This window comes from Anomalospiza imberbis, chromosome Z (assembly GCF_031753505.1).
Source record: "Anomalospiza imberbis isolate Cuckoo-Finch-1a 21T00152 chromosome Z, ASM3175350v1, whole genome shotgun sequence".
NCBI lineage: Eukaryota > Metazoa > Chordata > Aves > Passeriformes > Viduidae > Anomalospiza > Anomalospiza imberbis.
The window spans coordinates 56,236,927-56,251,776 of record NC_089721.1 but is presented as its reverse complement, the minus strand read 5'-3'; the positions used below and the strand labels follow the sequence as shown (position 1 = coordinate 56,251,776).

At 38.9% G+C, this 14,850-nt stretch overlaps 1 protein-coding gene and 1 long non-coding RNA gene across 3 annotated transcripts in view; both read left to right on the top strand.

Moving 5' to 3' along the window:
* Positions 1–14,850, top strand: part of LOC137465030 (uncharacterized) — a 474,100-nt gene that overhangs the window by 434,721 nt on the left and 24,529 nt on the right. The gene's annotated exons all lie outside the window — the stretch shown is intronic.
* Positions 1–14,850, top strand: part of MOB3B (MOB kinase activator 3B) — a 76,681-nt gene that overhangs the window by 59,616 nt on the left and 2,215 nt on the right. For both annotated transcript variants that reach the window (XM_068176712.1, XM_068176714.1), the window contains exon 3: positions 4,222–4,424. In XM_068176712.1, coding sequence (XP_068032813.1) covers positions 4,222–4,424 — 203 coding nt within the window. The remainder of the gene's footprint in view (positions 1–4,221; positions 4,425–14,850) is intronic.

The following is a 14,850-nucleotide window of genomic DNA, read 5'->3' as shown; positions in this document are numbered from 1 at the left end:
GGCATGTCCAGGATATTGATTGACAAGAATCTCTTGGAACTGAAGAGCAAAGGAGTCCAGGAAGGATGGATGTATTTTAGAAAGGAACTGTTAAATATTCAGAAGCAGGCTGTCCCCACATGTAGAAAGACAAGTTGTTAGGAATAAGATTAACCTGGTTAAACAGACAACTTTGTCTGGAACTTAATGAAAAAAAGAAATCTCTTGTCTCTGGAGGGAGGACAAGGTAATTTCACAGGACTATCAGGATGCAGTGAGGTCATGGATGGAGAAGATTAGAAGGGCCAAGTTCTGGCTCAGCTAGAGCTTGATTTGGTCTTCAGTTAAGGACAAGGAAAAAATTTTCCATAAATACACTGGCAGCAAAAGGAGGGCCAAGGAGAGTCTCCATCACTTTTTGAATACAGAGGGTAGTGTAGTGACAAAGGATGAGGAAAAGGCTGATGTACTTAATGCCTTTTTTTATCTCAGTCTTTAATATCAAGATCAGGTGTCTTCAGGATATGCAGCCCCCAGAGCTGCAAGTTAGGGAAAGGGAGCTGACTGATGCCGGGACAGGGAGCTGACTGAGGCCCAAATAAGCCAGGAGGAGGTGGTTAGTGACCTGCTATGTCAGGTAGACACAAGTCTATGGTGCTTGATGGGATCCACCCCATAGTAATGAGGGATCTGGCAGAAGAACTTGCCAAACCCCTCTCAATCATCTACCAGCAGTTGTGGTTAACTGGAAAAGTTTCAGCTGACTGGAGGGGGGGATTGGTCACTCCTGCTGTGCCTGCAGTGAGAGGACAAAAGGAAATTGCCTTAAGCTGAGACAGGAGAGACTCAGATCAGTAATTAGAAAAAAAAAAATCACTGCCAGGTGGTCAGGCACTGGAATAGGTTGTCTGGGGTAGGTGGTGGAGTTGCCATCCCTGGAAGTGTTCAAGAGGCACCTGGGTCTGGTGCTGGTGATGTGGTTTAATGTTTAGGGACTACAGTCATAGTTCTGGGGGGACAGCTGGACTGGATGATTGTCTCTTCCAACTTTGATGATTCTAAGGCAAAGACTGCTGTGGCTGAGATGAAGGACAGAGAACAGGCTTCCTAACAAATCAAATTATCTAAATCTAAGTCAGTCCAGTCCCAAGAGACATTTGTAATTACTCTGTTCTGTGGCTGATTTATTTATAACTGTAGAGTTGCAATGGGAACAAAACATGAGGCCAAATTCTGACCTCAGAATATAAATCTAGAATCATTTTGCTCTGATTTTTTTCAATTTTGATGACATTACTCAGATTTCATTCTATTGTAATTGAGGTCAGAATCTGTCCTCTTTTATCTAATTTTGAGCACAAAGAGCAGCAGGGTGTATGTTCAAAATAGGGCTGCAGGCACCTCAATATGCGCATTTGTACCTTGAGGCTGTCTAGATTTTGAGCCTCCTCTGTGTACCAGGGACAGACAGACAGACTGACAGGTTCTCCAAGACTGGGGAGTGTAGGTAGCTCACCAAAAAGTTATCAGTTGTTTTCAGTGATACTAGGAAATGCTTTTTAATTCTTTAGGATACTGTGTCCGTTTATAAATCAGTTTTGCTGGAATGTGAAAGAAATCAGAGAGCCACTACCAATTGTGCTGTGCCCAAATGATATATTTGTGATAGCAGCAATGTTTCACTGTTTATTTAAGAGTAAATGAATTGGATACAACTCCACAAAATAGGAGAGATTCTGCAACAGCAAGTGAAACTGTGCAATTGGTTTGAAACCTTGATTCATGTGAGGAGCAGGGGGAAACACTACAAGTTTATTATGAATCCTGGGTTGTTCTGTACCAGCTATTTTTTTAAACGTGTTGTTTACATATTCTCAAATTGACTGTGTAATACATCTAAAAAACTGTCAGGTGAAGGTCCTCTGTTGCAGCAGAAACAGTGCTCTGTGGCTTTTGCAGTTACTGCCTATAACTGTGAAGTGGGAACATGGCCTGAAGAGAAGTTAAAGGATTTATCAGCTTGGTTTATTCAGATTGTTTTAGTCAGTTAATACAGAAGTACGAATGTCTTCATTACAGCAACATTCTTCAGTAACAATTATGTGTCAGCCCTTGGAAGATGAAACTAATTTTTCTCCATTTTAGAACATATTTGTTCTGGATTACAAAATACAATGCTTTCAAGAATTCATCTCTCAGTTCAGCAAACCAGCTTGCAGTGAAAAATGCCAGTTATTCTCCTTCCCCCTTTTTTAAGATTGGACATTTTCTTGGGTATATTTTTCAATTTCTGGTATGGGTATATTTTACAGAAATGTAAATCAAGTTGCTGCTATAATCATTCCTGAATTTAACCATGCTCTGATGGCTGGAATGTGAATGTGATCCCCCATGTGAATGAGCAACTACTTGGGGTTTCTATTATGTTTTTGATTATGTTTATTTTACCCTTGGAAATAACAACAATTGCTATAATCCAGGAGCTTGGCTAATTGTGTAGAGTTGTGATTTAAACATTGCCAAGACATCTGTATATACTGTCATTTCTGTAATTTAACCATGTCTCTGTTCATGTCTTGAGCATTCAAGCCTTCTCCTCCATAATCTTCCATAATAGCTTTAGCATTTAAATGAATGGATTTGACAACAAAAAGAAAACATTTCTTAAGAAGATAAAGTAGCTGTGCTTTGATAGATCCAGATATTTTTTCTGATCCTTGGTTTAAAGAATAAGAAGGGCAGCACTGCATGTCTACAAGCTACTTAAAATTATTTCAAAAGAATTTTGAAATATCTAGTGAACGTAGTACAAGACAAAAAATGCAAGATATTTCCCAACATTATCTGCACCTCAGCAATGGCAAATGTAGAAGCAGTTCAGGGATACTTCTGCAGGCTGATGTGTTTCCCTACTCACATGCTGATGGACACACCAATGTTCCTATCCACAGTGGGTATATATCCTGGTACCTCCTTGGCCAGGTATTCCAAAATAAGATGCATGTTTATGTTGATCAGATGCAGACTGGTTACAGCACAGGTGATAATTTATGTAATTTGAAATAAAAATCTGGTTTTGGTATGGAAATTCTCTCTGTATGTCCTCACATAACCCTAGGCAAAACTGGGAAATTTGTCTGTCAATTCAGCACTCTTAGGAGTGCTAAGAAACATTTAACAGGAGACTAAAATTTGAAAACTAGAAAGCTTGAAAAAATGTTAATTTTGTACCTCCACCTTCTTTCTGACAATAATAAACATTTTTCTTGTTCAGAGCATGAACTGGGCTTTTAGGTAGTATGGAAATGCTTGGCTGTGAGGGTTCTTCTAATTTTTTAAGATGCAATAGCTGCATTTATGTGGTTCAAATCTAACTAAAGCATGAATTAGATAACCAAAAAATCAGAAAACTATGCAACAAAGCAGAGTAGCAGTAAAGTTCCAAGCATGGCACTAAAGTCATTATGTCTGAGAGACAATCATAAAAGGCGATGAAACTTGAAGATTTTGGGGACAACTTAGTGGCACATAACTCCATGCAAGATCAACCTTTAATGGAGAGCAGTTCTGAAGAAATTATTTGTGCCCCATTATTGATGCCTGACAGTTTATTAGCACATGGTTCTTTTGCAGCTGCTTTGGAGTCTCCAGGTACAAAGTAGTGTAACTTTAGAAGTGTTTTGAAAGAGCCATTCCTTTATCTCTTCAAGAGATTTTCTATTAAAGGAGCAATCAGATTGGTACATGTAACTGGGAGGAAGTTGAAAGCAAAAGGGTCCTTCTGTCAGTTATTTCAAATTTGTTATTAAATTTGATGCTGTGAAATGCCACTGTTGAGTAACATGAGCAGGAAGTGTGTTACTTCTAATAAGTGCTCTGTTTGTATCACTTTGGGGAACAGTTACTGCATGATGTAAATCCATTGATGTTAATAGTTCGGTGTGCACTTCAGTGAAAATCACCTTTCTGAATGTTACAATACTGGATGGATTCATTAAATTATACATAGGAAAAAAATAACTTGTTCCTGTCAGTCTCAATCCATTAAAGCTGTTTAAGTATATGGCTATCTTTGGTGCTAGCTGTCAAACAAATGCATGCATAAAGTGATCTTCGAGATTGTAAAGGAGGCCTAGGAAGTCATAACCTAGTTTGCAGTTACAATCTCACACTTGGCTGTAAAGTTTTTGTCTTGGCAGGATGAAAGGATGGTTATGACAACCTTGCCTCCTCTATTCACAGGTGTTCCCTTTCCGAAGAACTTTCTCCAGATCTGCAAGAAGATACTCTGTCGGCTTTTTCGGGTGTTTGTTCATGTCTACATCCATCACTTCGACCGTATCATCCGTATGGGGGCTGAGGCCCATGTCAACACCTGTTACAAGCATTTTTATTATTTTGTGACAGAGCTCAACCTCATAGACCGCAAAGAATTAGAGCCTTTGGTAAGTGTGGGGTCTGGGCAAAAACTCTAGGAAATTTTCCTCCTCCCTTCACCAAGACACTCATCCTTATTGGAGTGAGTTTCCTTTAGGAACAAGGCTCTTCATTCAACACAGACTATTTAAAGGGATGAACTCTGCCTCTCTGCATAGACCCATTCCTTCTGCTGCAGTATTTGTGAAATCTTTAGTAGGCTCTGTAGAAAGAGAAAAGCGCAATGTATGTTGTATGGAAAAACACAAGGTGGAAAATCCTGGCATTTGAAAATAGAAGTTCATTTGTCTTCTGCTTCTTCCTGTACTATATATTTAGTATATAATTTTATTCTGTCTGTTTTCACTGGTCAGTAACAGCATGGCAGTAAATCATAGCACTCACTTAAATGCATGTAACGGGAACAGTTATCTATATAAAGGTGAACTGTGAGTTTTTAAAGTCCTTAAGTAGGTGTTTGTGAAGGTATTGAGTGTGTTACATCCAGAGGACAATCTGAATCTAAGTGAGGTAGATGAAGTGAGACAGAGGTTCAGATAATTAGCAGTGTAACAAAACCAGACACTTCCTTGTGGACTGAAATAGATTAAAATTAAAATCATTGTTTCCAGAAGCAAGGGCCCAGAAATGGAAATGTTTTTGCTGTTGCTTGCAAATGCAAATTAAAAAAAAATTATATAAGCAGAGAAGGAAAAGTAAGGAACAATTCAGAAAGCAGTTAGATCCTCACTGTGGGTGCTTAGCCAACTTTGAAAGGGATCAGGGAGACATTTCCCCATAGGTCAGAGTTTGGAATATACTGTGTCATACAGCCTATTAGGAAGTGCTGGAATCAGTGGGTGGGGGTTTTTTGGGTTTTTGTTTGTTTGTTTGGGTTTTATTGGGTTTTTTTTTGTTTTGTTTTGGTTTGTTTTTTTCTACACATAATCACAGGACAGCTGAGGTATTAGCTAGAAAGGGTACCCAGCACCACATCATGTTTTCTTTCTTTCATATGAAGGCACATTGCAAGGCCATGTGTAGCACAGTTGATAGGAAATAATTCTGAAAGTGTGGCAAAGTGATGACTGCCTGCATTTCTACAGGAATTGGAGCTGTTGCAGGTGTGGTTCTTGTATATACTTACACTGATCGGAGGAGAGTCTGTGAAGTAAGACAAATGTATCATCTTGTTTTCAACAGTTTGCAAGGCCCCCTGAAAGACACTTCTTTGACATATATTGATAAGCTGAAATGTATCTATGTTTTTTTTCTGCATAGGAGAATTTAATATGCTATATAAATATGTCCAATGGGCTAGAAGGCAATCCTGCTAAAGAGAGTTTTTCTGCCAGACTAGTGATGCTAGTTTAGCCTGCAGCTATTACACACTGAAGTTGAATCATAAGCAAGATACAAATCAGAATATCTCAGAAATAGGAATAAGGGTGATCTTAAGTTTATTACAGGAGCTTTAGAATACAGAAAGGACAAAAATGGTTTAATGCTGCAGTTAGTGGGTATCAATACCCCTGCACAAAGTTGACACATGGGGACAGAGTGATGGAGGAGGTTACTCAAGCCCAGCAGCAGATCAAGATAGGAATGCGCTCCAATTGGTGCGTGCTTTCTTTTTGTATTCCTCCCTTCACAAAATTATCCTTGGGATCATTGTGTGATTATTAACTTTGCTGGGATTCACCATCTCTCAAATAAATGTTTCATCTGCTTCCCTCTTCCTGTCCTTGACTTGGGTGGGTGTCAGCCGTGTGGAAAGGCAGAAAAAAAAAATACCTGCATTTTTCTTTTCAGCTGAGCAAGGAGAAGGGAGGGAATTGCCAAATAAAGCAGGCATTACAAATAGTCTTGAATTTTAATGTGGCAGATCAGGACAACCTGTGGACTGCCAGGTTCACCATGAGAGGAAATGAATCTGCATTATCTCCCTTAATTAGAAAACGGGCCAAGAGATGATTAAATAAACAGTGTCCTGGTTTAGGACAAATTAGGGGAAAATCTCTAAAGGAGCCCTTTAAAGGAAACCTCCACAACTCCTCAACACAAGAAAAACAGCCCGAGATGACAACAAACGTTTTCACCAGTCCAAGAGAGGCCAAACGGCTTGGGCAGTCTGCTGAGGAGGGTGCTGAGCTTCTCTGTAATGCAGACTCCGGAGGAGTTCCTTGACGTTCCCGAATCAAGGTCCGAAGCAGGTCCGATGTCTTCAGGGAAGGGGAGGAAGGAAGGAAGGGAAAAACAAAAATAGAAAAATGGCAAAAATAAGGCAAGCAAAGGGAAAAAAAAAAAAAAAAAAAAAAAAATCAAGAGAGCAGAGCAAGCGAAGCAGGCCTAAAGCTAGCAGCAGCAAGCCATAGCAAGCAGCCGGGGGAGAGGCACGGCTATAGACAAAACAAACTGAGAGCACGGGAACAGGAATACACGATTGGGGTACAAAGCATGAAAATGTCCTGTCACCCCAGGACAACAGACTGCCACATGCTTTAATAAATGGGAGGACAACTGATTTCTCAACATAATTTTAAGAAGGGAGAATAATTGGGGAAGTTGGCAGTAGGTAAATCATAATATTAGTCTGCAGGACTTATGATCTATGTTTAAAATAGATTTTATTAGACTTTTGTAAACCAGTGCAGCAGTTATAAAATCAAGTGAAGAAATAATTCAAACAGGGTTCTTCCTCCCATCTAGGGGTTGCATAACTTGTCCTTTCTGCAGTCAAAGAGGTGGTTATAGTTTAAAATGCAACATGTCATTTTCCCATACCCATCAGCAGGTTAATTTGACATATTCTTGAGTCTTTCATAGGGTTGTTTTATATGGGGACAAAAGAGGAAACTGACATAGTCACTGACCCCACAGGGCATCCTGAAGAAAAGTGTCCAATTGGTTAATTTAGGGACAAAGAAGACATCTGAAAGCATATGATTTCTTCTTTGCAGCCAACAGACAGAAAAAGCAGCACCGTGAGAGCTCTCAGAAGACCTTTAAAGTCTGCCTCCATGGGGAAGCTTATGGGGAAGCATACATAGCTTTAAGACGTGTTATTTGTTTTGTGCAGTTTCCCTGTGTGGCCAGCTTTATTTCCCACTGTCAGTAGTCCACCTTAATTCACTTCTGAGCCTCTTCCAATGGCCAAAACACCATAAGCATGCGGGTGCCTATTACCTTCATCCCACCCTCATCCTTTGCAGGTGACAGCTTGTCAAAATTCAAACACAGCATCTAAATATACTTTTTAGTGAGAATCTTTACACAGCTGCCTCAGCTCATAAATTTGTTGTTCAAACACTAGTACAGCTACCGCAAGTTTTTGCTCCTCTACTTCCTTCCTGTGATCCCTTTTCTCTGACAATGTATTCTACAGTATGTAGTATTTAAGAAATATACCATATAACTTTATAAGCACATCATGAGCAAAACAATCTTGGTTCATGGAATTTATTTAATTTATTGCCAGTTAACAAAACTTTTGATTACTGATCTGTGTATTGAGGAGAAAAAAGGGAATTAAACAAAACACTTGGCAAAGAAACACCTTTCTTCCCTGGGTTCTAATTTAGTGTAAAACTTCTCCCTGCTTGCAGGTCTGCACTCACCTTGAGTCTGCTAGGTTACATTCAGATACTCCTATTCCCTTCGGGGAGGTGAGGGGCAAGGCAGGAGACTGGGAAGGTCTCTGTTGTTTCTTGCTTCTTGTGTTCCGCCACCCCAGCATGGGTTTACTGTGGGACACATTCCCTCCACAGTGTCCCTGCTCTGGTGTTTGCTGATTTGCTTTGCTGTTGCTATAGGAGTTACACTGGTGGAAATGGGAAGTGAGCAAGCTTTTGTCTGCTGGGGGCTGATGGGTCCATCTGTCAGAGGAGGGGAAGAGCATTTTCAGTCATAGGCTTGCCAAGCTGGTGAAGAGGCCTTTAAACTAAAGGTGCCAGTGGGAGGGGAATCTCAGTCCATCCCACTCCTACTGGTTTGATAGTAGTGCAAATCAGTTAGTTTCCCAGCAGATTCCTAAATAACTGGAAACTATTGATGGTAGCAAAATTTTCGTCAGAGGTCAGGGGTAATAGACAGCAGAATATAGTAATCTGCTTCACTTATTCTTCTCAAGTTTTTTTTTATAAATCACATCTATGAAAACATTGAGCTTTTTCTCAAAGAAATTTTTATAAACATTTTTTCATAAGAACAGATAGTAATAATTACATTTGAATGACAAAAAGTAGAGAAGGATATTGCTTACCTGCACTGTTCTACTTACTTTTGAAATGTTGGTTTCATTTAGATGCAGAGACTATCAGCCATGGTAGGAACTGGCTAAAATTGGGTCTGGAAGTGGTGGCCATCAGTGGAGCTGAGTGTGTAAAAATGGTGAATCTAGTAATTGCCTCTATGAGTATGGACTTTCTCTGCAGGATAAACAAGGCCATTACTATTTTCTTGCCCCATTATTCTCACTGTAAAAGCTTCCATTGGCTATATAGCATGATTGGTTTCTGAAAACATTTTCATCTGGTATTTGCAGCTGCTTAAAAGTAATTATAACATGGAAGTCAAGATACCAAACCAAGAAGCCTCTGTTTTCACACAAGTTCTGCCAAGTCTCCTGTCTATTTCAGGATGTGCCAATTAACAGTAATGTAGTCATATACTGTTCAGGTGAACACTTGAGAATTTCTCTTTTGTGCTTTTTGCTTTTCCAGAGTTACAGACCTCATAAATATCAGTCCCTCAGCTCTGTAAGTCTTGTCACTCTGCCTCTGTGCATAAGGCCAAAGTAGCTACTGATATATGTCTAATTTATGTCTTTTCACTAGAAAATTAGCAGCTTTGCTGCATCTTTGTCTATACCACAAAAGAATGTTTGCTCACCAGGCAATTCATTGCCAGAAATGCCATAAATGTAGTAGAAATACTATAAACATAACACTTCTGGCACTAGTTTCATTCAGTACTTACAGTGGAAAACTCAGCTGTAGCAGGTTTAGCAAAACATGGCAAACTACTGCCATTATGTCATGGGTGTGCTCAGATGAAGCACAGCTGTGTGAAACAGAATGATTAGAAGGGACTTTTTATACAGAAAAAAATTTCAAGCATATATTTTAAAATAAATTTAATTCATTGGAGTTTTTTCCAAAATATCGCTTTGTCTGCTTAGTTTTTTTTTTTTTTATATTGATAGTGAAAATTAGAATTTGCACTTTTCCAGTGCATAGTCTTTGTATATCCTCTTATATTCTTCATGAAAGCAATGAATGCATCCACAAATCAGTAGAGTCTGAAATACAAATTATTTGCCAATCAGCAGAGGACAGTTTGAGCTCAAGAGTGCAGGAGAACTAATCTTATTATAGTTACTGTGTTCTTGTTGTCACTATCCTTTATAGCTACCTAGTTTTACTTCTATACTGCTGCTCATTGCCATCAAAGTACAGCCCTTCAGATCTTTTCAAGATGTCCTGTGTTATAGCACTTAGAAGAAGCAAGGCAACAGTAATATTAAGACACTGTTTTAAAGATACCTCCAGCTGTTTATCTTTCCAGACTTCCTAGTGTGTTGTGTGTGCAGCCTGGATGGCTTAAGCTTTGGGCAGGTAACATGTAACCTTTAGTGTTGTTCAGACTTTTTCAGTGACTGCTACCAACTAGAAAACAGGGGTTTTTGCACTTTCAGAAGTGCAAAAAAACAACCAACCAACCAAAAAACCCAAACAACCTAATATTTCCTGCCCTCAGTCCAGTTATGGTGTTAATATCCAACAGAATTTTCTTTACATTTTACAAGGAGAGAGAATTTCTCAAAAAAGTGATCTGATCACTAACTAAAGAAGAAACCAGTTATAGGTAAATGCCATCTTTTCCATGTCCTGCAGGAAATTAGAAGGAAATTGAAAACTCTAGACTTTAACATTGCTGAAAAATAGAATTCTCAACTGTGGTGCTCGAAGAAAGCAGAGCCTTAAGATGCACTGGATTTTCTGAATATATAATTTCTGGCACACATTTTTAGTGACTACTTCTATGTCATCAGCTGCTTTGCTTGCACTTAACTGAAGACAGAAGGACTTTCCTAGTGAGATTTTAGTTAACTGTTAAAAAAATGGCTATGATCTCCTTCCTTTAGCACTTAACAGCTCCCTTTAATAGTCTAGCTCGTCATAAGGCAATTGTAAAGGCAGTATAAAGAAGAAATTTCAGAAAAACTACTTTGCTTAACTAAAAGTATGTGTTTTCTTAATTTGACCAGTACTTGTTGAGTGACTCTATTAGTTTTGTTCAATGTTGGATTGGACTGTTAATATTCTCTCTAAACACACAAGAACCAGAAAACTGAGAAACAACAAATCCACTTTTTCTAATTGTCAGAGGAAAAAAAATCTCATGTTGTATGAGCTTAGAAGTTCTGCAAAAGAAAAAGGAAATAAGGAAAGAGGTATTTATTGTCCCATTTAATTAGATCTGTTAGTGTATAAAATAATCTATGTAAAATACCTACTATATGCAACAAAATTGTAGTTCACAGTAGAGAACTAACTTGTCTCTTGATTAACGTTATGCAAAAATTTTATGCTAAATATAGTTGTAGTGTTTGCTTATTCACTCTGCATTACTTCAGTGTAAAAAGCAACACATTTCAAGTCCATTTAATATAGTAAGGTACACTAAACCCAACTTTTATTTTACTGTTACAGAAGACAAAAACATGCAGAAGGTGAAAATATCTCCTTGGAATATGACGATTTTAAGCAAGTCAGTCATCCATATGCATGTACCTTGTATCTAGCTGGGTCTAACTCTACTCATAGGTGTACTTGGCAGGGTAATTTCCTGATCCTGTTCCTGCTTGCAGTTAGTTGATAAAATACCTTTGTCGTCAGCGATAAGGGGTTACATTTGCAGACAGGAATATTATCTGTGTCCTCAAACATCACCAAACACATACAGGAGGAACCAAATAGGATTATTGTCAGCCTGTCCTTAGCTTCAAAATAACTACCCTGAAGCCAAAGCGATTGTCTGAGAGATTAATTCAATGCTGTGCATCATGATAATTGAGACTCATTCAAGTGGAAGACATTGTGAAACCTAACAAAGGAAATAACCGAATGATCAATATACCCACTGGACAGCAATTACTAGTCTGTCGGGTTTTTTTCAGTCAGGATACAGAGAGAGCAGCAATGGAAGAAGTAGAGGAATTTATTTTTTACTAACTTTGGAGAACAATTTCTAAATGAATATTCAGAGCATGGTTCTAACTAAAACTTCCATTAAAATAAAAAGTTTTGTAGATGAATTTACTGTTACAGTTCTGTTGTCAGCCTTCCAATCCTGATCAATTAGCTGTCTGTCAGATTAGTTGTGCAGCACAGGATTGTAGACCTCACGATCAAGAGCTAATCCATTGTAAACAGCTTCTTTTGTCATCGGGACAGAAAGAGCTTTGTCCACATGTTAATTATTTGTTAACTATTGAGAAGTTTGTGAAGAAAGCAGCAAGAAAAAGTAGCAGATGTCATAGCCATTTGTGCCTTGATGAACAGATCTTTCTCATCTGTTTATTCTGCAGTTGTGATTTGAACTGCAAAAAGACTGTGAACTGGCCGCATTGGTGCATCACTGGGCCTCTCTGTGTGCATATACCATTCCCTGTGGCTGTGGCTTGCTTTTCTGTCCATGAGAGTAGGGAGGAGAAATGTGTGTCCCCGTGATGCTTGTGTTTGCTCGGCAGAGCCTTTTAGTCATGAACCTCAGGTCAGGTTGGATTTGACTGTTACGGGTCCATAAACTGGAAGGCCTGTTTGTGTATCATGTTTCTGTCCAACACTGCTTCACAGGATGGTTGAATAGATCCTAAGTTCCTTACCTGTGAGACTGTGGTTAATGCTAGGCAATGGTTTTTGTTTGTGGAAGTTTTTTTTGTTTGGTTTGGTTTGGTTTGGTTTGGTTTGGTTTGGTTTCATTTGGGTTTTTTTGGTTGCAGTATTTGGAGACATGAGTGGCTCCCTGTGGAGTCAGTAAGCTTGGCAAGTGTATTTGGCATGGTGCCCACTGCTGGCATGCCCTTGCTCTTTGCCTCTTGGTCAGGTCTTCCAGGCTGATGGGTACCTCCAGGCAAGGTATCCCTGTTTGTCAGCCGGTAATGCTGTTTCTCTATCCACTTGTCTGCAAACACACTTGTATATACATTTAAAAACCTCATTGTGTTTAACAGTTGTCAAAGGGTTAAAAGGAGATGTTTCCACGTCATCCTTAGGCTTGCTAACTAGCAGCAGGAGGAGCTGAGGAGAGGGAATATCAAGACATGCTTTGCTTCACTTTGGAGAACTGGAAGTGAGGATGGGACCCTGGCACCCAAGGAGGATTTGAGTCTTTAAAACAACACTGGTTTTAGTGAAGCTCATTATTACATTTATTAATTTTCCTGGTGTTCTTATAGAATACTATTACTTATATTGTTTTTTTACTTCACCTACTTTCACATCAGCTTTTGCACAGGAGGGGCCTCTGGCTTCTGTTATATACTGGTACAGAGGTGATATTTGTTTGAAGGGTTTTTGCTTTGTGTTTTGCCAGCTATATATTATACTCACATAAGCACAGAAATATAACTTTCTTAGAAGAACATTATTCTTTATGAGAAATTAATTCTTCTTGTAATCCATTCAAATGCATTCAATATCTTACCACAGGCTAATTTGTCATGTTAAAGAGATTTTCTCAGCTACTTCTGGCTATGTTGCATTTTTTCCATTCTTCTCCTGCTGCATTTAAAAGTGAATTGAGGAGTAAAAGTTGAAATAATTAGGTATAGATTTATGTGCTGAATGTATCTGAAATTTATGTTGGAGTATTATGGAAGGGAGAGGACCAGACATTCTTCAGATATAAATATTGATTACCTTTTTAAATATTTTTTCTTCCTTTCATCTATGAAATCAAGTTGGTACTCCCTGAAAAATATTCAAGAATGTGTCCTTCCATGAAATCACAAATACTAACAAATCAGATAGATTCCTGATGCTTACAGAGTGGCTTGTTAGCATTAATTCCAGCAAGTAAGTAAATACTTGAAGGACTTCATAAAGAATAGCAATTGTTTCTCTTTATGTTCCTTAGAAATGAGTCCATGTTAAATTCTCATCATTACTGTCTTGGGCATATTCAACACATAGAATGAGTCCAGGCTTCTGATTTGGATTTTGGATTTGAAAAACAGCATGTACTTCTGCCTTCATTTTTTTGAGTTAACTGTGTAATCCAGAATTGAGAGCAGGAGCAAGTCTGAATATAGCAATGCAGAAAGATGCTCTGGAGTGTCTTGTAATTAATTCTCAAGAGGAAGTGCATCTGCTATCAAAAGTTCTGGTATGGAGAGTTTCTATTAGTGAGCACAGAAAGATTTTGAAAGTTTTCAGTATCTTTTCAAGTGCTCATGTGTGCTTCTCTGTGTTTGACTTTCTGATTCCCTTGTCTGTCTACCCTTTATATTTCATTCAATATCTAGCAGGGACTGGGTATCACAGTACCTTAAGGCAAAGTGCATTTCCAGTCTTCCTGCCTTCTCAGAAGAGTCAGTTGATAGCTGGTTGTCATCTGCCGTGTTTGGGAAATACTCTTATGTGCTTTTAATCAGTAATTGTTAGTCAAGGCATACTTCTACACCTTTCCCAGTTTAAAATGAGCAGTGATGTTTCACAGAAGCACAAACCCAAGAAGACTCAGGTGACACTGAAGAACATTCAGCTTTTTGTTATACAGCTCCACCCAAGGCTATGCAGCAGCAGAGTAACTAAGGATCAGATCTTTGGTGAGGTTTGAGGGGGACTGTTCTGCAGAGTTAAGTGGAGGGGGGACTGTGTTCTAAGTTCTCTGGTGCCCATCAGAATCAGTGAGAGGTATGCCAGCAGGCTCTGAGAAGAGTGGGTGGTTAATTTTTAAAGGTAAGTGTCTCAAAGGAAGCAGAGTCCGGCAAGCAGGAGCAGCTTGTTCAGTAACAGGCTCAGCAGCAGGCTCTGCAGCATACAGGATTCTTCTTGCTACCACCCAGCCAAGATTGGACATTGTGGGTATGACCCTTCCTCTCCTTCTTACCAGCATTTTGAGTGAAGCTAACTTTTTCTTTGCCAGCATCCAAATTATATCAGTCTCTTTGAAAAACTATTTCCTGGTTGTTTTGTGAATTCCTCTAAGAAAATAACAAGTACAAGTGGGTCACTCCCACAAAGCTTGCACCAGTTCACTATCACAGGAATCATGGGCTTTTTCTTTTTTTTAAAGCACATCTAATTCACTGTCATTGGGTGAAATCAGTAAAAGCTTAAGCACATATATGCAGGCATGCAATGTGACTGTACTTGTGTGTCCTTCATTTACCAGTAGCAATATAGATCAATACAGAGAATGTTTCTATGCATCAGTGATGTCAATGTT